The sequence below is a fragment of the Cynoglossus semilaevis genome, chromosome Z (assembly GCF_000523025.1).
Source record: "Cynoglossus semilaevis isolate Cse_v1.0 chromosome Z, Cse_v1.0, whole genome shotgun sequence".
In the NCBI taxonomy this organism is placed as follows: domain Eukaryota; kingdom Metazoa; phylum Chordata; class Actinopteri; order Pleuronectiformes; family Cynoglossidae; genus Cynoglossus; species Cynoglossus semilaevis.
The window spans coordinates 5,100,859-5,125,412 of NC_024328.1; the positions used below are offsets into that span (position 1 = coordinate 5,100,859).

The following is a 24,554-nucleotide window of genomic DNA, read 5'->3' on the forward strand; positions in this document are numbered from 1 at the left end:
GTTCTATCTTTCTCTGCACACTCTCCTGGACCTCATCATTCCACTATCAGGTCTCTTTGTCCTCCTTTCTCTGCCTAGAGAACATACCTAACACCTTCCTACCTGTCTCCCTAAGGTCCAGGAGAGTGTCATCACTCCTTCTATTTCTACCTTCACACACATTTCTTGCATATTCTTCCTTTAGGATCACCCCTACTCCATTTCTCTTCCAATCTGAACCATGATGAAACAGTTTGTAGCCTCCTTCAATGTTTCTAGCCTTGCTGCCCTTCCACCTGGTCTCCTGCTACTAAATGTCTATTCTTCTTCTCTCCATCATATCAGCCAGTTCTCTACTTTTCCCTGTAATTGTACCTATATTCAGAGTTCCAAACTTCAGAACAACACTTCTATTTTTCCTCTTTTCTCTTTTTGTCCGAATCAATTGTCCTCCTCTTCTTCTCTGTCTCTGACTCTGACCAACAGTAGTCCAATTTCCACCAGTACCCTGTTGGTCAACAGCACTGTTGGCGGTCGTTGTTAACCCGGCCGATCCGGTATGGAAATCATTTTAGTGATTCTCATATTTGATTTGGCTAAAAGTTTTATGCCGGATGCCCCTCCTGACGCAACCCTCACCATTTATCCGGGCTTGGGACCAGCACTGTAGTATCACTATAGTAGCACTGGCTTGTGTATCCTAGTAGCTGGTTTACTGAATGTCAAAACAGATGAATAGTTTGGTCAAATTTTGACCTGAGACATGAGACGTCCATGGCAGGCCCACCCACCAACCCCATCAGCGGGGCGAGTGAGATTACAGTGAACGAGAGCCTGGTGGTTCTGGATCCTGCAGCCAGGGCTGCGGCTCTGGAGCAGCTCTCAGCTGACGCCAACACAGCACTACAGGCCGGAGTCAGCCGTATCATTGCCAGCAGTGAGTGGACATGTTACACAGCACTCTGTGACTAATGTGTGTTTCTGCAGCACGACTGCACAAAACAATGCAATTTTTATTGCAATTGCAATTCGTATAGAAGGAACGCGGCAAAATCCAAAAAGCTTAGCAACCTGCCAAAAAAGGCACCACCAACAGGGTGAGGCAGGCACTGCACAGAGGGCGCTGATCTGTTGAGAGGGGGGACACAGAAAGACAAATGAATTTAACTGTACAATCAATACTTTATTTTTTCACAGCGGAGAAATTACACTGATTTGTGGTTGTAATTCACATCAGTTAAAATCAGTTCTGTAATTCTAACAGTGTTAAATTTAATTATATATATGTTTGTGTATAAATATATATTTATATATATGTATATAACCTTAAAACCTTGTAGCTGTTGTAGCCGTTGCCTCGGAGCTCACAGTGCCTCTCCTCCTCCTCCTCTCCTCAGGTGAGCACCAGCCTCTCAGCCGTGAGACACCTCCATCATAATGGATGTAGAGGTAGGTTTGTCTGATGTAGACATGTCCACAGAGCGAGACGGAGACGTGTCCAAATCCTGAGCTTTCGAAGGGTGGACGCGGGAAGGACATTGAGATGGCGGTGGTGGTTCTTAGAAACTTTCCCAGGAGGAAGTGACCTCATCGAAGACAAGGACATATGCAATACAACCTCTTAAAAATAATCTTAGCCATTAATAAATATATTAAATGGCACATTTGCTAACATTAGTCAAAATTATCTGTACATAAACCAAAGGAAGTTGGCTAGTAACACTTGAATACAATATGGAAATTTGTTAACTGATTAAATATTGTATGCACAAATGTCAAACACAATAAGACAAGACGGTTCAAACAACTGCAAGAAATAATATATGGCTAAAATGATCCAAGATAGAGTCAAGTTGACCACAACATATGTTATAAAAATTGCTAAATTACCAGAAGATGACACAATCTTTACACAATTTTACCCTGAATATTTTAAAGAATTCCACCATTGCCAAACAATACATTTAAATCATTTACATTTAAATGTGTTGTGTTGTAATTGGATAACAGCAGAATAAGGTATGTCATACAGGAGACACCTGTAGATAGGTTACAAAAGTAAGTCGGACACAGACGACACAGATAATGCTGATAACAGGTGATGTAACAGCTTTACTGTAGTGTTACCCTAGCCCCTGACCCTCTGTACTCTTTTCTCAGAAGCTGTTTTACTCACTGGTTTATTGGTTTTATTGAGGAGGGGGTTTTGAAGGGTATTTGTGTTTTATTCTGAACGTATTCTTTTAGAAAGTCTAGTTGCCTAATAGAACTTTTCAACCTTGACCATGACCTGGATGACTGTGAATCTTCATAGACATAAATAATAGACTTAGTGGGTTGAGTTGAGTTGAAAACAGCCTCACATATGTATGTTACAGCACTACTGAGGGCGTTTCTAGAAACTGCTGCACAAACTGATAAAAGTAGAAAATAATTGATCTCACATTAACCACAAAACACACACGTGACTTAAACAAAAAGCAAATATTAAATTAAAATTTAGTAAATGTTTAAATGTAATTCAATTATAGTAATTAAGTTAACATAAAAATTGCTTGTGCTTATTTCAATTTGTCCTACTGTAGCTTCCGTAGTAACAACGGAAGCGCACACTGCACGGTGTAGGGACAGCGAAGAAAATAATCACGGCGGAGTAAAAATATACTGTATAATAAATGCACGCATCTGATTAGGTTCTGTAACTAGCCGCTCAATAAGTGAATTAAACCACAACGTTTTTTAAATGTGTTAAATGTATTTTTAATTCTCGCTACCATGTGATTAGCAGGCATTTAGCAATGTGAAAGTGTTAGCATCGCGGTCGTGTCAATAAATAAAACCCAGGCGTTAAAATGCCTCGAAGTTTGTTCCGGAGTGGTGTTTTAGTTCGGGTTGGTCACACTCTGCTGACCTGGGTCACGACTCTTGTACTGTTTCTGCACGACACCGGTACGTTTGAGAGAAAGGTTTTGGATCTATACTTTAGAATAAATGAATACGACAGGTTGCTATCACCTGATGAAGTATTGGTGTATGTGCGACAACTAGTTTCCCCCTGAAAACTATGAGCAAACTAAAACGACAGTGGTTTGGCTACCACAATAGGTGTTCATTCTTATGAAATAGGAAATAATTATCACTGTAACAAACGTGTGTGTGTCTGGTTTGTGCAGATTTAAGGAAGAATGAGGAACGAGGAGATCTCCTGCTGCCACTCCTCTTTTTCCTCCTGGTGGTTCTGTCAGTCCTCTTGTACTTTACAGTTTCATTAATGGATCCTGGATTTATTCAGACTGATGTCATGAAGGTAAAACCAAACATAATCAATCCAAAGATTTTTCATCAGGACAGTATACAACAATTGCTTTCACTGTAGAGTCATCTGACAGTAACGATATTGGCCTTCCACTTGTCATAATGTGATCACAGACATTATTGAGACATTTTCAGGTTGATGAAGAGTCTAATGAAGAACTGGAGTCAATGATTCCCCAGTCGTCCACTCCTCAGCTACGACGTTGTGGGTACTGCTTTCTACAGGTAAATGTCATCATTAAATCAACTCAGTGTTCAGCCTGTTCAGTCTGATTACCATCTGCCCTGGTAAACTAAAAAAGACCCACTGACAGGTAAATATTAACTTAATATTAATTTAATATGACATTTTCTTTCAATCTTCTGCAGCAACCAATGAGAGCAAAGCACTGTCAGACATGTAACCACTGTGTGCGTCGCTTTGACCACCACTGTCCCTGGATAGAAAACTGTGTGGGAGAGAGAAATCATCGCTGGTTCATCGTTTATCTGCTGGTGCAGCTGCTCACTCTGCTCTGGGCTCTTCATTTCGCTCTGTACGTGTGAACAGTTGTCAGTTTGAGTCTGACTTTGTAGAAACATGTTCTCTGCTATCCCAGACAGCTTTAGTCAGAAACACAAAATTAAATAAACACCCACTTTGCCACCCTAAAGACCTTAAAACTATGAATCAATCAATTTATTTATAAAGTGCATTTCATGCACAAAGCAAACTCAATACAACAGTGGTAGGGCGCAACCCTGCCCTTTATAATAATTAAGGGCAGTGGGTGATGTTAAAAATGTTATATCACAGCAAATAGACAAATCTCATTTAGAGCTACCTTCAGCAGAGCTTTGTGACAAACTGAGAGGCAGCAGCAGAACAAGAAGCATCTGTGTTTTTTTTTTCTTTTTAAGCTCATATTACATTTACATTTATGCAGCTAGCAGATGCTATTATCCAAAGTGACTTAAGAGGAGAATTAACAATCAAGCTACGTAGAGGAACTCTTGAAAGGAGACTGCTATTTAGTAAAGTGGGACCTCTTAACTAAGGTGGAGACAAGTGCAGAAGGAGAAGGGAAGTACAGGAAAGTGCAAGGGCAGCAGGTGTTTTCTGATAGCTAAGTTTTCAAAAGCTTTTGAAAAAAGGCAGGTACGCCACTGTTCTGGTGGTGCTCAGTAGCTAATTCCATCAGTGTAGAACAGTCCATGAGAAGAGCCTGTAAAATATTTCTAACAATTTTGTCATTGAGTTAACTTATTTTCTCTGTTGTCCTGACCTAACGTTTACCTTTATCTTGATCTACACTTTATTGTTTCCTAGTTGATTATATTTTGCTGACCTTAAGCCATTTGATAGTCGTTACAGTTCTTAATAACAAGTCATATAACATACAACTAATTATACAGATTATACAGGGGCACAAACATTCTCCTCCAGTTACTCTACTGTGCCTTTGACACACTCATAACAGCAGGTATTTTAATCTTTCAGGTCAGGAATTTCTCCCAGCAATTCTTGGGAATCCTGGTTTCGTGTGAACATTTTCCTGTTGGCAACCCTGGTTCTGGTCGGTGTGTTCTCAGTGGTGACAGCAGTGCTGCTGTGCTCCCACCTCTACCTGGCTTCCATCAACTGCACCACCTGGGAGTTCATGTCCAGTCACAGGATCTCATACCTGAAGAACTATGGAGATGAGGAGAATCCATTTGACCAAGGGGTTCTCTGCAACCTGTGGGATTTTTTCTGCGTCTGTAGGACAGTGGCGTGGGAGCACATCTACCGCCAGAAACAGGACCACTGACTTCAGCTTTCAACCTTGTTGCAGAGTGGAGAAACGAGCGGACATTTAATGGGTAAACTTAATATTACCTCTTCACTCAACACTTTTTTTACTAATGTGTCAGGAAAATACTGTGGCCTTCACATGCCAAAAATGCTGATGTTTCCTATTTGCTCAGTGAACTCTCAATCTTACTAAAGTATTTTTGCAGCATTTATACACCAATAAAAAAATCAACTTTTCTATTGAAATTTCCCAAATACTATTATTACCAACAGGCTGTTTTTAATGGCATTTATACTTTGTATTTATTGACAAGAGGACAACAAAAGACTGATAATACAGTGTTGTTTTATGTGTATTTACAAAGCAGGTTTATATACACACACACACACACACACACACACACACACAGTCACACAGAGACTCACATCTTACATGCAACATTTAGCAGCGTCAACATAAAGTGCTACAGCAGCTAAAGAGCAGGTGAGAAGTTGAATGTCCCGCTACGAGACAAGAACACAAACAAACACGTTATTTCAGGTCTTATGTCTGTGTTTTTCTTAAGAGTAACCAACAGCTGAAACAACAGCTGGTTATTCCACTTCAATCATCCATTTCCTACTCCTACCTATTTACTACCACCTGATTCTTTCATTTGAAATGATTTTCCTGGAATTTCCATCTACATCTCCATCTATTAAATTATTGTCTTTATCCCCAGAATTCTGAATCTAAGGTGTGGATTATTATGTCATCTTTTGTAGACATAAACTGAGGTTTTAGTGGCTTTGGTGATTGATCCCATACAGCTGAGGTTCAAGGGTAACAAATACTATTGTTGTCTATCTAATTAACTTTTTTTAGAGTATACATTTTAAAATATGTGCTATCTGAACTCTACATTTTCAATAATTACTACTTACAACCCAATTGTGGCTACTGTTCTATTTTAAGCAACAATTTGTACCCTAAAGTTTTTTTTACAATCAGAATAAATTGACCGTTTTAAAAAAGTATAATTTTCTGTCATCTACTCTTTGTAGCAGTTTCCCAACATTCATTGAACCACATAACCTATTTTACATTTAAAACAAATTCCACATTACACTAAACAAAAATGTCAAAAAAGTACATATAATGAAACATAATGACCTTTAAGCTTAATTGACTCACGATGTACTTATTGTGTGTTAAGATCTTTTCCTGTTTAGTTGACTAGGGCCTGTTTAGAATTTCTACATACTCTCAAGAAAGACTTCAGTGAAGATCAACAGCTCTGGCTCTCTTTTCTAGTTTTTATAGTTCTCTGCTGCCACCTAGTGAAATATTATTCAACTGTTCTGGTCGCCACTTGCATAGATAAACGAAGACAAATTATTTTCAGTAAATAAATAATAGTTTTCACACTACACCTGATGCTCTCTCACTGCACAATAGTTGGGAATCAGTGCTTTATAGTATAGTATTCCTAAATTTGATAAAAGTGTCTTCAACTAAATTTCCCAAACTTTTCACATAATTCCCCATAATATATTACTCTTGTATATACACACATTGCTTGACCTTTATATATTGTATATTTAGTGTATATAGTCTATAAATATTTGGTGCACATAAATGGAGTCACTGAGTCTTTCCTCCACTTCTCTTCCAACTGCTTTTCCTCTTATTGCATTTCCACGGTCGGAGCTCAGCTTCACTAAAACTGTTTCTATGATAACTGTCTGATTTCTAATATTCTATGGCTTCTCATTCATTGGTCGTGGGTCGTTACCCAGCAGTTCACACAAACATATACACAAAGAAATGCCAAACACATTAAACATTTTCACATTTTGTTGAAGAAAAACCCTCCTGTCAGCGAAGTAGGTTTGTCTCAATCGGTCAAGGCAGTGGGTGGAGCCTGTCACAGTGGTGAGTTCAGGTTTTTTTTAGAAGTGGATTATTCCTTGGTTCATCCTGGGACATGTTAGGCTGTAGTGGTCGTCTTTAGTAACTTCTGAAAACCAAATATCTTAAAACTGTTCCTCGACAGAGAAACATTGGACTGCTGTTCCATCAGATTGAACCATTCTGGTCATTTTCTCTGGCATTCAAACCAACAATTGCTCACTTAGTGTAATCTCATTTTTCACAATTTTTGTTGAATGACAGAAATGGTTGAGCAGCAAAATTCCAGTAGTTTCTGAAATACTCGGACCTGTTTGTCAGGTTCTCAGGTTCTCAAGTCATTAAATTGAACCTTTTTTCTTCTGATGATCAGTTTTCTCGTCCACAGTTCATCTCCTCCATGTTTATATGAATTCTTTGTTTTGAATTTAATGCATTTTTATTAACCGCAACACAGTTGCTGCAATGTGATTGGCTGATATTTGCATTAACATGCAGTTGAGCAGGGGTACCTAATGAAGTGGCTGTTGCAAATTTTGTATACCAGTAATTATTTTACAAATAAAGGCCACAAAGCAGAGAAAGTGATTAACTAGCTAAATTGGTTAATGATTTGTAAAAACATTTAACAGGAATACAGAGGTTTTATCCAAATAGAATTAGTAATAGTGGTTAATTTGTTTGCTTTTGTGTCAGGTTCAGTAGTTACATACTCTAGGATTACGTGTGTGAGTCAACAGTGTTGTGATTAATCAGGATTCAGTGTCTATCCAGTTGTTTCTTCTCAGTAAAGAAACCAAACATCAGGTTCCGCCATCTTTCATTCTGCAGCTTCTGCTTTTATCCGTACAGAGCACAGAAATCAAAGTCAGCGAACGCCTCCTGCTGCTCAGACGACAGAGTAAAGGGCTTAGACGGAGGAGATAGAACCGGCTGCATACAAGTGAACTCACTGTCAAAGTTACTGACATCCACCGACTCAGAGATTGAAGGCAGGAACGGAGGCGTCGCCTTCTTGGCCAGAAGTGCATCCCAGTCAATTGTCTACAAGACAGTAAAGGTGAAATAAGACACAGGTGTCCATGGAACTATGTTTGTTTGAAAATAAAAAAAGTCAAGTTCACCTCAAAAAACTTCTCTCCTTTAAGCTCATTGGCATCTCTTTCTCCTGCTCCAAGTCTTTTCAGTGGATTCCTCTTCAGGAGCTGCAGAGGTCAATAGGTCAATCACCAATCAATATAAGGTCATTAAAGGGACATGTCTAAAAGTGTTTACCCATCCAGGTCATATTCATCCTCAAAAGTTTATAAATAGGCTAATCTGTCACTTCCCCCTGTTTTAAGCAAATTAGTAAATTTAATTGTCTTTTTATTTCCATCATTGGTTACAGGGGAGTGGGAAGCTAAGAAAGGAAAGTGATCGATACCTTTTGGATGATGGCGACAGCGTTAGGTGGTAGAGAAGTTGGGTACTGAACGTCATCGTTGACGATGCTGTCAAACACTTCCTCTTCGTCCTCTCCAGGGAACGGAGACTAACAAGGAGACGAGAAAACTTTATTCTGGTTTCAGTTAAGAATTTTTACCCTTTTATCTGTTTTGACAAAAATATTATTCTGTGCTATTATCCACCATTTGACTTGTACTGACACTCACATAGTCAGTGGAAAACCAGTGAAACGACCAGTGTTAGCCAGTGATGGGAAATCTACTTATTATTGTTTTTCAGGCTCCTATAAGGCCTTCAAAAGTGTTTGCACAGAGTTCCTGTTAGGCCAGATAATCTCACAGGTGGCGATGGTCGCCAAAATATTGTTGTACACACACACAAATGTAATATGCACTTGTTTTTAAACGGACACTCTCATACAGACCATTGTCTGTGGTGCTCTCTGTAAGACCTGCGCCCCAGAGCTTCATTAAAGCTTTGACAACAACTTTCAATAAATTCTCCAATAAACTCTTTAAACTGAACAACATTGGTCATTCTGTTTTATTACAAAACATGTGTTCTGGTTTTTTTTTTTCAACATTAAAGTTGGAACCAATAGCTGAACTGTCAGACAGAAATTATAACCACTCTAAACAGAACTGTAGGTTTTATTAGAGACTTGTTTTAGAGTGGCTTGAATCAGATTTTCCCTGTAGAAGCCATGTTTCTACTAAGAGCAGACCTGCAGGACTAGCAGTGTCAGTACCTTAAAGGACCAGAGTTAAATTCAACTACCAAATAAATAAGTAATTAAAGCAGTCATAAAAACAGGCCCACCTCTCCCACAAGCATCTCGTAGATGAGGACACCCATCCCCCACCAGTCCACAGCCCGGGTGTAGTTGTCATCCGTCAGAACTTCAGGAGCAAGAAACTCTGGAGTTCCACAAAAAGTTGAGGTTCGGTCACCGAAACCTATGCCTGTGGGAAAATGAAAAATGATTCCTCATATTACAACTATTTGTCTTTGACTAAAATGAGAGTTTGGTTAAAGATGTATTTTTAGCTGTTTTATCTATTCTTTAGTTTTGTTGGTTGGTTACTGAGGGCAAAAAGAACATTTATTTATGAATAAGAGATGGTTTGAACAAATTATTTATTTGATAAAATATAACATTAGTCTTAAATACTTTTTTCCAATTACCACAGAAATGTTGACCAATAATTATGTACATTAAAAATTAATAATTACGCCCAGCACCTTCTTTACAAAGTCCAAAGTCAGTGATTTTCACGAAACCATCTGAGTCCATCAGCAGGTTGTCCAACTTCAGATCTCTAAAGGAGACATAAAGAGGTGGTTCACCATTAAACAAGAGTCCAATAATGGGACAAATCTGAGTTTAAACCATTGGCTTTGGTATCAAAAACCAGGGACAGTACCAGGACCTAGCTACGTTACCATAGATTTTTATTTCATCTTTACTTTTAAAACTTCAGTCCAGGACTTCTTCTTGCATGTCTATTGTCATGAGTGAATGTACTTTGTTATTTTGCATTCAATTATACACTGTTTATATTTTTAACAGGTGCAAATTGTAAAAAATATTGTCAAATTGCAAATTGTCAAATTGCCCCTCTCCCAGCCCCCAACACTCACAAAAACCCCTTTGTGTGGTTTTAGTAACAGTGAAGATCCAGAACCACCTGGAGACTGAGGCTAGAGAAGGTGCGTCCTTTGCTGTGCCTTTTCTAATGTTGACGACTTTCTTTAACCTTATTTTCGGAGGATCATTTAGTTTCTTGAAATTGTTATTGCTGTGATTAAAAATTCCTGGTACTACATGGTGGAAATGTGACTCGAGTGATTAGTGAGACTCACCGATAGATAATTTTGTTCAGATGCAGGAACTCTAACCCCAGCACAACACAGGCAGAGTAAAACCTTAACGAAATAAGGACAGCAATAACAGCAGGAGGTGTGAGTCAAACAGAGCAGTAACTTAAATGACTGTCGTAGACCACGGAAAGAGACCTATAACACAGACCTGGTCTGGGCCTCAGTGAAGACGTTGTTGTGGATGTGGATCATGAGGTCTCCTCCTGGTAAATACTCCATTACAAAGCAGACGTGGTCACTGGTCTGGAAGCAGCCGTGGAGGTTGACCAGGAAGGGGTGTCTGGACGCGTTGATCATCTCAAAGATCCTCTTCTCACTCATCAGGCTGTGGAGTCAAATTGAGAGTTTTCAGCAAATTTGTATAGATGTCATAACTGATCTCGTCAAAAATAAACCAAACTACTGTTATGGCAATTTTGTCAACAGTCACGTTAGAATAAAGAATAAAACAGGAAATGAACAACGTTGTTCCTTTTAAAGAGTTTATTGGAGAATTTATGGAAAGTTGTTATCGAAGCTTTAATGAAGCTCTGGGGCGCAGGTCTTACAGAGAGCACCACAGGCAATGGTCTTACAGAGAGCACCAGTTTGCAGGCAAGTGCATGTTACATTCATATATTATAGTGTGCTGGATACATTTGTGTGTGTGTACAAGAATATGATTGGAGGCAAGTTGACCTCAGTACCACTGCCACCTGTGAGATTATCTAGCCTAACAGGAACACTGGGAGTATGTGAAAACAATTTTCAAGGCTTACAGGAACCGGAGAAAAGATAATGAGCAGATTTTACATCAGTGGCTGACACGCATAAGGTCAGCCTGGTCGTTTCGGTGTTTTTCCACTGACTGTGTGAGTTTCAGTACAAGTCAAATGGTGGAGAATAACACAGAATATAATTTTGTCATAACACTACACACACAAACACACACCTGTCTACTTCATCACGGGTCACAATGTCTCGTTTCTTCAATGCTTTGATGGCGTACAATTTTCCTGTGTTCTTGAACTCTGCCAGCAACACCTGTGGGGACAAGCATGAGGACAAACATGACAGAAAAAAAATCAGTGGTGACACGAGGGGCCAGCTCCGATGGTTTATCTGTTTCTTACCTTCCCAAAGTGTCCGCGGCCCAGAACTGATATATACCTAAAATCATCCATTTGCATCCTGTTAAAACACAGGGAGAAAACTACAGAATGAAGACAATGAGCTAATCAATATGATCTTTGAAAAAAAACTAATTAAATATGTGTGTGTGTGTGTGTGTGTGTGTGTGTGCTCCTACTTTTGTCCAGAAATAGGTTGTTCTTCAGTTTCTTGTGTGTTAGTTATCATGGACTGTGGACACAGAAGTATTACAATTATTTCATGTCACATGTTGGTCTTTGAATTAGTTTTTTCCTAATTGTTTTCCTTATGTTGCAATGTGTAGACAATTATTATCTTTTTTTTTTTATTTTAAAATTTTCATTTTTAAGTGAAGTTTTTCACTTAAAAATGAAACAATAAAAAAATTTCATTTTTTCAAAACAAAATTAACGTTAGAATAAAAAGAGAAGATTAAATATTCTAAATAGTACTGGGTTCTGTTTCACCTTTGGCAATTTGATAAAAACAGAGATTCTAATTTCAGGTACTAATAAAATGCCTGTGATACTGTATCTACCCTGCCTTTGTTTTTTACCTGTTGTTTTTGCAGCTCAGGTTCGGAGGCTGTTGTGTGTTCAGGCATCATGAGGACTGGTGGTTCTGTATTTTGGCTGAAGTCTGTGGCAGGACCCATATCTTGAACCTCATTGACGGTGAGTCTATTCACTGCAGCATCACTGCAGAGTCCCACACACAATACACACATTGTATTAATGACAAAAGTGTTAACATTAAATCGTTTGTGTTATCCAACCCTGCACAGTTGACCTCTGACCTTGGCACTGGATCATGGACATGTGGCTCCTGTCCTGTGGCTTGTGACAAGTTGTTGGCTGTCATGTCAGCGGTTGCACTGAGGCTGGAGCTGAATGTGGAGAAGGTGGTGTAACGAGGGAGGATGTTCATCATCAGGTGACCCCAGGTGGAGAAGTTCATGTTCATCTGTGCTGCTCTGAGGAAGTTCTTACCTGTCAAACACCCACAGATGGACAGACAGAAAGTAGGACAGTAGGAAAGATGGAAAGATTTTTTTTTAATTATTTTTTATGGTTGTACCTCTTTCTTTCGTGAATATACATCGCTGACGTCTCAGTTTAGGCTGACGCTCGACAACAGCATCAATGAACTGAAGCTGTAAAAACAAAGATAAAACCAATTAGACTGTATTGCATTTCTTTGCTATAAATTTTGGTAAATAAAATTTAAAATAACATATTTTACAAAAAATGTAAAATCACAATATAATAGAAGTGAGATTAAGATTAGTCCTCTTTAGCAGTCACTAGTGGGTGGTGGGTCTGAGTGTCAATACAGGGGAGGCGACTATTGGCTATCACCATGACCACCATGACCATGACCATCATATGACCTCTGGTTTGTGTCAGACCTTGGTGTAAAGGAGTCCCTGAGGCTCCAGACTCAGCTCCTGCTTGTGGTTTTGGCCCTCCATAATTTCCTCTAGTCGCAGGAACTTGACAGCACACATTGCACTTTGGTCCCGCCAGAAAATGTTGACCTCTAGCTCCCGAGACTGAGAAGTAGACCAACAGACACTGTAAGTATGTTTTAAAACAGTAAAGGTTCAAACTAGAGACAAACACATAAAAATGATTTAATGCCTGTCCAAAAACAGAGTATTTGGTGTGGGATGACTAAGACACAAAGTTAAATTGACTGACGATATTAGAGCCGTGGCGCTTTGGCCCAGAGGCAATGTGTCTGTTGTTGGTGTGGAACCCCAGGATTCGCCTCCTGGGCAAGTTAGAATCCAAGTTAGGGCGGTTGGTACCTTCCAGTGGACTCACCACCCGCAGGGTTAGGGGGGTTGGGACGGTGCAGTGTGATTTGGGTACCGTGACCCGATAACGGATAAGTGGATGAAAATGGATGGATGGATAGACACAACCATGTATATGCGAATTGGAAATAAAACGTATTTTTGCTGCTAAAGTAAACATACACCAACGTCCTTGAACTCACCCGCTCCAGCTGAGTGCAGAAAGTCTGATCCCAGCTCAGTTTGCTGACTGTTCCCCAGCGTGTCCGACCAACCAACCTGCCATCCAGCCTAAGCACAGCAGCGACCTCTGCTGTGAAGCAGATGCGAAATGATTGAAAACATCTGTGATCAACTCAGTACACAATATACAACATACATTCAAAGCAGATTGATTTACCCAGAGGTTCTACAGTTAAGGATTTGGAATGTATCGGTATAAGAAAAATGTTTATGAAAAGCGTCAGTTCAACTCCTTGTTTTTATTGAATATAAAACATAAATGGCAAAACATTAAGTGAAACTGTGTCAAAATGTTTCTGAAACTAAGAAAAACACACCATGTCCCTTACCTTCGTGTCCATCTGTCCTGTGTGCGTTGTCACTGGGACATTTGTCCTGCTGTGTGTTGGTCAGTAAATCCTCACATCCTAAAAGCCTGACCTCAAGTTTTCCTTAAAATACAGAAACAATGTATGTCTTAAATAGAGAATATAATTTTAAGACTAAAATAATTTTGAATGGAGTATAAAAATAAAGTTTATGTGAGCAGAGTTCAGATTTTGTAAGATACTCCAGTCATATTCTTCAACCCCTCATGTTGATGTTCCAGACAGTGGTAATCAGTTCAGGCAGTTGACCACACTGAGTGCAGCATCTCAAATTGAAACCTTTGATTGGTCAGCATGAATGGGTCTCTTGTGATTGTGTGTGTGTGTGTGTGCAGCCTCTAATCAGCAGTGTGTGCTGAGCAAAAAAAAAAAAAAACGCCTCAAGTGTTTTCACCACCCTTAGACACGTTCTCATTATCTGCTGCCAACAAGGCAACTGTGAGATCCATCTTCTTTTTTTCCTGTTACATCATCAAAAAAGATTCTGTTTTTGCTTGATGCACGGAGAGGGTGGTTTACAAAAAATTGTAAACCATTCATTTCCAAAACCAAATTTATTTTGTCACATAAGACGACAGCTAGGGTTTCAGAGTGAATGCTTTATCTCAAGTAAGCACTATTTTTTAACGAGAGTTTGTTTAAAAAACATCTCACACAAAGTCCATCGAACGAAATTCACGCTGATGTGAAAAATATGAGTTGCTGGTCCACTGCTGCCTCGTGTGGTCAGGCAGTGTCACTGATGTAAACTACATAATGAAAGCAGCTGATTGATTTACAACCTTTAGTTTTCTCTTGGTATATTTGTGGACGATTTTATCTAAGGTAACACACAAAATTATAAGTCTAATAAATAAGTCTGTTAATACCAGTCACTGATGCAGGTCTCATAGAGAAGGTGGACAAGGAGGTGGACAGGGGACACCCAGGACTTGAGTTCTTTCTCTCTGAGATGTTAGCATCCCCTGCTGGCTGCTGTGGAGGTTTCTGACTGGTCTCCTTCACACATTGTTCAAGAGATAGCCGTAAGAGGTGGAGTTTCTGAGAGGAGTCGAGAACTCTGGCCTGGGCCTGATAGGAAGATTAAAGGCTTGTTATTATTCTGTTGATATCATACAACTTAGTATCACTTGCTTGACAGTCAAGCTGGAAATAAACAATGTTTTATTAGTCTGTCCTGACTCCACAAGGAGTTGGTCCAAACTCCACTTTGTTTTATTATAATCGATGTCAAAAGATTTAGATCAATATCGAATAGAATCATTATCAAATCAAATTATAACCTAAAGAATTGAAATATTAATTAAATATTTGAAATATTGTTGGGGCTGACAGTTAATCATGACTTAGCTAATTTTAAGGACATGAACAAGACTTTAATGAAAGACCTGGTCGCACATTTAACTTTTGCTTAAAGAACTTATATTTTACAGGAGCATTAGAAAACCTCTTACAAAACGTGTAGTGAATTTTCAGCTCTTCAACATTCGACTCTGACCACTTCTAATTCCTAGACCTTGCTTTGTAGAATAAATGTTGTGGACAGTCTCACCTCAGCCAAAGCCTTCTGGTCAAGTGATGACAGGCTCTGCAGCTGCTTCACCACGTCTTTGGCCAGAACTAGAGCGTCTGTTTCTCTCTGTACCTGCTGCTGTAACTCCGCAAAATGAGCTTCCGTGGCACTGACAGTTAGTGGAGGTATCTCTAAGGTGAAAAACAAGCAACAGAGATACAGACCAGCACTGAGTTTGGTTTTTAAATTATAAAACCAACATGGAAAGAGCTCAAACAACGACCGCAAGTGCAGAAGGTTATTGGTAGAAATTGACCAATGTAATGTATAGTTTCACCCCAACAGAATGTAGTACAATAGATTTGTTAAGTACAATGGACTGTATGAGATTCCCCTGCAGGTACAGGCAGCAGGGAATAAAGCACATTATTCTCTGCTAAGTGCTTTTTCTCTAGTACCCACCAGTACCTGGAATACAGACCGGTTTCTAGGAACTAAGTATGTTGCCATGGCAGGAAGTTATACTAGGAACTAGTTATAATAAGGTAATACATTATTTCATTATGCATTATCATTCATGTTATTAGCAAGTTTCAGGTCATGACATTTAAGAAACAAACAACAGCATGTGTGACTGACAACTGTCCAATAACAATATTTTAATATTGAAGTATTTGTTTTTAAGTATTTTAAACTGTTTTGAATTATTTTTAAGGCTAGTACTTGATCAAGATTGACTGTTTTTGTACATCTAGTTGACACTTGGACGCATTGTTGGATCCACTGCCTGCCATAAATGAAAATATCACTGAAGATCGATTGAGACAAAAAGGAGGTCAAGAGTCAGAGATGCGAAACATGAGCCCGGGAAAGAAGGTGTCCAGTTACCTTCATTCTCATGTTACCTACTCTCACCCTCAGGCCAGGAAATTACTGCTCTGAATGTTTGGTTTAAGAGTTTTCAAAATGACAAACATTCGCAGTTTAGATTTTGAAGGTTACATTTGCTGTATGTCTGTTTTAATTATACAAAGAAAAAACATCCAGAGAGAGGGCAGTTGGCAGGAAGTATGATTTAAGTACTTAAAGGCTTTTTGATGCCAAGGCTGAAGTCTTCTGAATTGAGCTTGACTTATAATGTAATATTCTCCACAGCCTTTCAGAAATCCAGTCACTTAATTAAGCACTAAAGGTGCACTCCACTCTCAGTGTTAGCTTTATTTTTCTGTCTCTTTTTTTTTACAAACTCTTGATTCATCTCTGTTTGCAGTCTTGTCTTAGTTTTTAAACTATTTTATCATTCTTTGTAAAAGCCATTAAGGAAAGAGGGGTTGGATTAGTATCTCCTTTAAATACATTAGTTTGTCAATGTATACAGTATACAGATATACTCCTGTTAAGTGGTTCCATAGCACCTGTCCGGCAAGCAGAGAGCAGAGAGTCCTGGGTGTGATTCCCAGAGGAACCACATATCCTCAGCACCTCCTATGTGACATTGTTCATGTGCAAGTACTGTCTAATCCCCTAATGTTGGGACTTAATTAGGTACAAAAAGCACTTCGGTTTCATTACCAGTGAATGTGGCTGTCATACACACACGGTACGCCACACATACAGTCTATACTTGCACTGCAGTACCTGACCTTTAAAAATGTAGAGACTTGTCCTCAAGTGGTTAATGAAAAACCACTGTGTCAAAATTGTAAAAGGTGCATTGATTTTCCTTTTCTGTTCAATGTGAAGTAAGGGAATTGTGCATCATAAACTGAACTTCCCAATGAACTTGTAATAAGCTGGGACTTTGATGGCATTATACATTTAAATACTTCTATCGAGTTCCATGTGATGAAAATGTATACATTCCTGTATTACTTACTGTATATTCCTGGTGCTTGTTCATGCTATGGAAGTAGGAACATTAAAAGCCAGGAAGAAGTTAAAAGTGCTTGTGAATTAATAATTTGGGTTTATTTAATCATTGGTAGCAAATATTATTGTTAGTTTGTTAAGTTTAAGCCAATAAAAACTCTTAAATGTGATACACAAGTAGTACAGATAATGGGCTGACAACTTGGACTGTGACAGGACTCTGACCTCTGTTGCTGATGCTGTTGTGGTTTTCACAACCACTGCTTCCATTATCATCTCTGCCGTTGCCGCCGCCGCTGCTGCCGCTGCTGCCAGCCTGGGTGACTTTAATAAACTGCAGTCGGATCAGCTCGATCTTTGAGCGGCTATCCTGCAGCATCTGCTGAGCCGTGGACAACATCTGATCCTGGATACGGACATCACAGGAAGAGACAAGGAGCTATACTTATACAACGTTCACACTCTTACGTCCTGACAGCTCAGCCGGTACAGGCAGCCCCAACACTAACACACAGACAGACTGAACAACACAGAGCCACATGTTTACCGTGAGTAGTGCTGGGGATCACCAGTGACGTCCTTGTCCCATGTGCAGAGAGACGAGGAAACACAATGACTCTGCACTTCACTTACCTTATAGTTAAGCTGTGGCTCCGTGCTGAATAAGGACTACTCTGTCATCCTCTGTGGAGGTGGTGGTTGTGTAGGGAGGGGGGTTGGGCTTCTCAGGTTCCTCCTCTCCTCCTTCACTATCCTTGAAAACCCAACAAGTCATCCGGCGTTCACTGAGACGGGCACACTCATTGGGACTGAGTGCACTCCTCGCATGTCATCCCTACATCCTGAGACCTGGACGACACAGTCGGTGCTCCTCTGTTTGTTTTCATCTGCCTGCTTCCTCCTCTGCAACGTCCCCTTTGCATCTTCATCACTCTCCTCCTGCTATCTAAACAAACCCCTCCTTCTCCTCCTCCCCTCTCTTACAGGGTTTCTCTGCAGAGGGTCAACAGTCCGGCAAAACATACTCGATTTCAGAATTTTCTTTTAACTGTATTTAATTAATTTCTGATTAAAGCGCGAGTAGACTTAATTATATATGGCTAAAATAAGCAGATATTTCATATAGCAGTAAAACAGAGATTTAAGGTAGTTTACAAAAATCCCCTGCAGGTTTTCATAGCATGGGATTTGTTGGCTTTGTAAAAAAAGAGTTTCAGTACCTTAAAAAGGCTTGATTTTAGAATCTTTTAGGAACAATGGCGCCTTGTTTTGTGCAGTATCTGGTTAACAACATAAACATAATAATAAAAAAATTATAATAATGTTAAGACTACAGCAAAAAACTGAAAGACCTTGTTTTGTGCTGTATCTGGTTAACAACATAAACATAATAATAAAAAATATTAAAATAACGTTAAGACCACAGCAAAAAACTGAAAGATCGCTGTTAGATAGTGTTAGTTGATAGTTGTTTTGAACTCAGGGTTTACAGTGTTACATTTACAGTATACAATATCTTGGTCCTACTAACCACTGAAATGTTTACAACAGTAAAAATAATTTATTCATTGTAGTTGGTGTAGACTCAATGAACATTGTTGGGTTTTTTTACACTAAAATATTGCTATAGACCCGAAGGACTTTTATTTATTTATTTGAGTATTACATAAATTGTTACACTCGCCTATGGAGTTATTTGTTGTTATTTAAAGTATGTGTTTGTTTGTTTGTTTGATTGTTTTTTTAAAGGTACAGATTATGTAAACATATTGTGTGTTAATATGCTAGTGTTGATTCTGAGACGGTAAAAGAGAATAAAATATCAGATTATAGCCGCAAATTCAGACCTATTTTGAGAGGCGGAGCTCTTTGGTCGCTGCCTCATTCGCCGAAGCGCGTTCGTAATGAAAGGAGCGCGGGAGCGGCGGCGGCTGTGACTTCCTCGCTCCGCGGCAGTAGCACCATCCACATTCACATTGTGTGGAGGAAAGCGGCAGCACGTTGTTGCCTTCTCCGCGCTCAACTTTACAATCATTAAACGCTCTCTTGGTCGGGGAGATACTACATTCAGAGCCACAAGCCACCCTCTCAGAGGTCTGTGAGTGAACCCTGTCTGCGCAAACATGTCGGCCTCGGCGGCAAAAGTGAGTAAAAAGGAGCTCAACTCTAACCATGACGGAGCGGACGAAACCTCCGGTAAGTGAAGCGGAGGAGAGGGGGCGGGGGTGGGGGGGTGTGTAATGGCGGCCTCCTGTTCACCGCCATTTTCACTTTCTTCTCTCGCATCATTTAAAACACCATAGTTCTTCAACTTGTACTGTTTCTGGTACAATCTAGGGAGACACCACTAGATTAGGTTTTTTGGTAGAGCCGTGCTACCGCCCCCCATTACTGCTGCTATTAGTGGCTAGCTGTCTTAGCCTGTCCCGCTGTTGTTCATTCACACCGGCCATGTTAGCGCGTTAGCTTCTCTTAGCAGCACCAGCGTGGTCACTGATGTCGTTGGCTTATCGCTGGTGCTTGAGCCTCATTGTTCTGTTCGCTGTTGCAATGAACAACTTTTCCGCCCTCATTTACACTGAAACTCAACTTCAATGTTTACTCTGTTGGATATAACAAGATGCGAGAAGTTGATTTATTTGTGAACTAGCAAATGAAGTGTTGTTGTTGTTGTACTGCTACCTAACACTAGCCACTTAGCTTCATCACGACGTTGTGTTTTCATTTGTAGCTGATATACTTTTAAATCCAGTAGCTGTATTCAATCCGACTTAAATGTTGCATTGGTAGATGGAAATGGACGCAGCAACAGAAGCGTATAGGACGGTTAAACCCTGTCCTCTGTCGGACGAGTATCGCACGCTGTCGCNTTTCCATAGGTGTGTGTGTCCCACATTCAAACCACGCGGCCTTGTCGGCTCATACCGGCAGGAAACTGCGACTGTCTGAGTAGCTGCACAGCCGCAGCCATTGGCCATTTACGTCGCGTTGAAACGCAATGTAATCTGTCAGATCAGAGCTTCAAATAGTAAAAACAATACTGAATGCTAAGCCTCGTATGAATAGACTTAAGGAACGAGGGTTCCATTTTTAACTTTTGTATAACTTATTGTTACAGAAAAAGCACCAACTAACTTTTCAGTAAATTTACAGTGCCAATTAAAAAAAAACTATTGCTTGATAGAACATTATCTTTTGCGGATTTTCCAAATAATCGGCCATGTTCGGTTATTTATGTTGATGTTTGTTTGTATAATGGATAAACTTTAGCAATACTTTGACAATGTAAAGCAAATATTTTTTGTACCATTTCACTGATCTAGGTGTGCCTAGTAGTAGTTCACAAAGCTACATTAATGTTGTTTACATTTCCACACCCACTTTCATTCTTAACCATGTGTATCAATTTTTTAAAATGTGAGTATATTTTGCTTTGTGTTTTTATTTTGTCCAACAGAGAAAGAGCAGCAAGAAGCTATTGAACACATTGATGAGGTTCAAAATGAAATTGACAGGTAATTTATTTTACTCACTGCAATATGAGTTTTAAAAAGATTTAAAAAAGCAATCAAAGCATAATTGGATTTGCTTAATCATGTCCTTCATAAACCTAGGACATTTCTGAACAAAAACTTGGTTAACATTTATTAAAATTAAAATGTCAACAAAATAGATTGTATGTTTGTGGTGAGATCCATAGATTATCTAATAGAGAAACAAAGTAGGAAACTTAATATTAATTCGTTATGATTAAATTGTGTAAATTTTCCATAAACAAAAAAAATTTGAACTGAAATACTTGGTCTGTGTAGTTTCACTGTTTAATGGCTTAGTCCAAAGTTTGATTGTCAGATCTTTTTCATTTTGTAGTAATGTTTGATTGAAATGTTTTTCATCTAGGTTGAATGAACAGGCCAGTGAGGAAATCCTCAAAGTAGAACAGAAGTACAACAAACTCCGTCAGCCGTTCTTTCAGAAGAGATCAGAACTGATAGCCAAAATTCCAAACTTCTGGGTCACCACATTTGTCAACCATCCACAAGGTAGGGAGCTCTGCTTAAGATTTCTGTTCCTAATCTGTAGAATTCTTCAAATCCCCTGCAAAGGTTAACAGGACAATTGTCAGGTATTTAATGTTTATAAAACCTTATTCTGCAGTATCGGCTCTATTGGGGGAGGAAGACGAAGAAGCACTTCATTACCTGAGCCGAGTGGAAGTCACAGAGTTTGAAGACATCAAGTCAGGCTACAGAATAGATTTTGTAAGTGGTTTTGCAGCTTCATTATTGACGAACATTCTTAATTTGTATATTTGTGTCTGTGGTTCTTAGCCAGGGGTTTTAATCTGTCTTTCAGTATTTTGATGAAAATCCGTACTTCGAAAACAAAGTTCTTTCCAAAGAGTTTCATCTGAATGAGAGTGGAGATCCATCTTCAAAGTCGACAGAAATCAAATGGAAGTCAGGAAAGGTGGGTTTGATTTTATCAAAACATTGCAGGTTTAAGTTAGGAGAAACATCATATCTATCCTGTTCTTTTGTTTAATTTACTAAATGGTCTGAGACAGGTAGCCTCACTTCCTCCAAGACTAACAGTGTCTCATTGTTTGTCGGATTTGTTGGAAAATTCCTGTAATAAAATGGACAGCCTTCTAATTTTCTTCCATTCCTTCCTCATTGTAGGACTTGACCAAACGCTCAGGTCAGTCACAGAACAAAGCAGGGCGGAAGAGGCAACATGAAGAGCCTGAGAGCTTCTTCACCTGGTTCACTGATCATGCTGATGCTGGTGCCGACGAGCTTGGTGAAGTCATCAAGGATGACATCTGGCCGAACCCTCTGCAGTACTACCTGGTGTGTTTTTTATGTTCGTTTATATGTACTACTTTTATGTTTTATCTCAGAGAAAATTGCAGAAATGGCTGGATGTGAAAGAAAACATACTAGGCATTAGATCACACTAAAATAGCAGTGTAAACACAATAATATAAACATTTGTAAACATGGAATAAATTATATCTTGTTCTGTGACAAAAAGGGACTGCTCTACAGTCCAACAATCCCTTTCATAAAGGCAGATCCCTATTGGATGATTGTGTTTAGTTGTTGTGGCAATAGAATTTTTCTGATTGTCCTTTTTCTGTTTAATTGAAAGTGCCTGAACATACAGGTGTCAGGGCATTGCCACTGTAAAAAGGTTTTCATTCCAAAGAGTTGGAAATTATCAATGAATTAAAAGTAGGGTCAATTCACCTGCAGGTTCCGGATATGGATGATGAGGAGGGTGAAGGGGAGGATGAAGAGGAAGATGAAGAGGGCCTGGAAGATATTGATGAAGAGGGAGATGAAGATGGAGAGGAGGATGAAGATGATGATGGAGAAGATGGAGAGGTAAGTTGGCAACTTACATTGACACCGATAGCAGTAGTTTTGAAATTGAGATTTATGAAGCACATTTATTTTTTTATACAAAAAACTGAAATATACTTTTCCTTCCTATCAGCAATACCAATTAGAATAACATTTTATATGCTGACTTTTAGGATGTATATTTGAAGAGGTAGAATCTATTTGTCAGGACAGAACATGTCATTAAAGAAATTTCACTTCAGTTTAAAATTCATGTGGTCTCTGACCCACAATTTTACAACAATTGTTCAGAAATGTGTTGCTGTTGTTGATCTTTTCTTTAGAATTCTGCCTAACATTTTGTTTCTTCTTGCAGGATGACGATGGTGAAGATGACTAACAAAATTACTTTCAACTTCAACAGATGCTCAAACTTTCTATCCTGTTTGGTTTTACACTTGTGTTCGGGAGCAAAGTTTTTGTTTTTTGTTTTTTAAATATATATTTTTGTTTTGAACCATGTGTGTGCTTCAACCACATTCTGAAGCCTTTTTATCTATGGGTGCCATAATCTGTTCTTCTTGATTCATTTTAAAGCCAATGGCACTGAATTGTGAGTAACATCCCTGAAAAGTCATCAAAAAGAAAAGCTAATAAGTATTATCATAGAGCAACATGGAAACCTGAGTAGAATTTAAAGATAATTCACACAGAATTCCTCGATTGTGTGGTAAAGTTGACTAAAGCCATGGTGTAGTGACCTAGTGGTAGCAGACCTCAATATTTTCCCTTTTTTTTTTTAGTTGGGGTTTTGTACCCTTGAAGAAGAAAATGTTGTTTTGTTCCCCATTTTGATTAACAAGTTCCAGCTCATTCTTTGACTTGTAATGTTCTGGGGGGCAGGGTCAGATGTGGATGGGATGGGTGTTCGTCGGTTTTCGGGGAGAGTTATTTTAACATCAGTTTTACAGGACTTTTTATTTTCGTTCTTTTATTTTCTTTTCATTGTATTGTTTTACAGATATCCATAAAAATTTGAAATGACATTTTTAATAAAGGACAAAATGGAAAAAAGCTTGTACATTTTTATCTGCTTCATGGGTGTGAAATAATGTTTCATAAATTTGATGTGTACAACTAAATCTTTACACTAAAGTCAGTTGCTATACTTTTATTTTTGGTATAGAGGCACTTGGATTTTAAGTTTGCATTTTTTAGTCAGCTGTTGAACGATTTTGGCGTTATTAGTAGACTTGATGCAAAGTCTTCTTGTAACAGTTGTTGAGTGATTAGAGCCAGGAAGGTTTGCTCTGATTCTTCAAAAGTGGTTTTTGTGACTGTGTCTGGCCAGAGACTTGGCTGGAAGGCCCAACCTGAGAAGAGAATGTGTTGAATGATAAATGTTTAAAGAGATGAAGCAGAAGCTATATCAAAAATTAAAAAATAATGATCAAATATAAAGCAAAACAATGAAATGTTAACACCGCTATTATATGCAATATGGCAAGATACTGCAAAGATAATTACTATGTATATGCGTACATAAATGTATATCTATAATAACTGATCAGTCTATTGTTTATTTGATTTTTTTTAGATAAAGTAATATTTGAACGTAAATTGTTTAGGTAAAACTATATGCACTTATTTATTTAAAGTATTTTAACATGCTAAACGTTTATGGTTACTACGGTAATGTAATGCGATCCTTGTTTTTTCTCAATTGTTAACTGTTCAAGGTCTTCGGATAATTCGCTGGTTCCTCGGTACCCACCAAGATGAGTTTTACAGCGAGGACATGTGGCCATAGTCCAGGAGAATCCCGGGAACCAGGAAAAGTGTTTATCTGCAGGCCAATGCTTGCTTACATCCGCCTTTCTGAACGTGATCACCTCGAACTTGTGTCCATGGGGGTTCTGGAATAGTTGGACATGGACCTTCCGGCCTCCTGGTAGAGTCTCGTTGCGCCTGGACAGCGCCAACCCGCTGTGAATG

The 24,554-nt window shown here is 38.9% G+C and overlaps 3 protein-coding genes across 9 annotated transcripts; 2 read left to right on the forward strand and 1 right to left on the reverse strand.

Moving 5' to 3' along the window:
• The first annotated feature begins 2,578 nt into the window (after positions 1-2,578).
• zdhhc12a (zDHHC palmitoyltransferase 12a) lies at positions 2,579-8,501 on the forward strand. 5 transcript variants are annotated; one of them, XM_025053502.1, is made up of 8 exons: positions 2,579-2,928; positions 3,153-3,286; positions 3,409-3,519; positions 3,664-3,830; positions 4,775-5,136; positions 7,812-8,019; positions 8,108-8,202; positions 8,350-8,501. In XM_025053502.1, the coding sequence occupies exons 1-5, from the start codon at positions 2,832-2,834 to the stop codon at positions 5,082-5,084; spliced, it is 819 nt and encodes a 272-aa protein (XP_024909270.1). In that variant the 5' UTR covers positions 2,579-2,831; the 3' UTR covers positions 5,085-5,136; positions 7,812-8,019; positions 8,108-8,202; positions 8,350-8,501. The 5 variants fall into 5 exon arrangements, with proteins under 5 accessions (XP_024909270.1, XP_024909269.1, XP_024909268.1 ...); XM_025053501.1 differs by having other exon boundaries at positions 8,138-8,202; XM_025053500.1 differs by having other exon boundaries at positions 7,812-8,202.
• Positions 7,800-18,438, reverse strand: LOC103397584 (serine/threonine-protein kinase N2-like). Of its 3 annotated transcripts, none has more exons than XM_017043056.2 (20): positions 17,845-18,438; positions 17,437-17,617; positions 15,382-15,533; positions 14,699-14,900; positions 13,791-13,892; positions 13,422-13,528; positions 12,829-12,972; positions 12,498-12,573; positions 12,217-12,409; positions 11,977-12,118; positions 11,578-11,630; positions 11,402-11,459; positions 11,221-11,312; positions 10,438-10,614; positions 10,272-10,334; positions 9,651-9,727; positions 9,228-9,370; positions 8,386-8,493; positions 8,084-8,164; positions 7,800-8,003 (listed from the first exon to the last, which is right to left on the reverse strand). In XM_017043056.2, exons 2-20 carry the CDS (start codon positions 17,609-17,611, stop codon positions 7,800-7,802), a joined length of 2,349 nt encoding a protein of 782 aa, XP_016898545.1. In that variant the 5' UTR covers positions 17,612-17,617; positions 17,845-18,438. The 3 variants fall into 3 exon arrangements, with proteins under 3 accessions (XP_016898545.1, XP_008334119.1, XP_016898544.1); XM_008335897.3 differs by having other exon boundaries at positions 13,422-13,531; positions 17,759-18,438; XM_017043055.2 differs by having other exon boundaries at positions 13,422-13,531; positions 17,845-18,437.
• A 655-nt stretch (positions 18,439-19,093) lies between these two features.
• On the forward strand, positions 19,094-23,624 carry LOC103397582 (protein SET). The gene is made up of 8 exons (XM_008335896.3): positions 19,094-19,407; positions 20,669-20,726; positions 21,112-21,254; positions 21,370-21,473; positions 21,568-21,681; positions 21,894-22,064; positions 22,470-22,601; positions 22,936-23,624. Exons 1-8 carry the CDS (start codon positions 19,335-19,337, stop codon positions 22,957-22,959), a joined length of 819 nt encoding a protein of 272 aa, XP_008334118.1. The 5' UTR covers positions 19,094-19,334; the 3' UTR covers positions 22,960-23,624.
• The last annotated feature ends 930 nt before the right edge of the window (positions 23,625-24,554 follow it).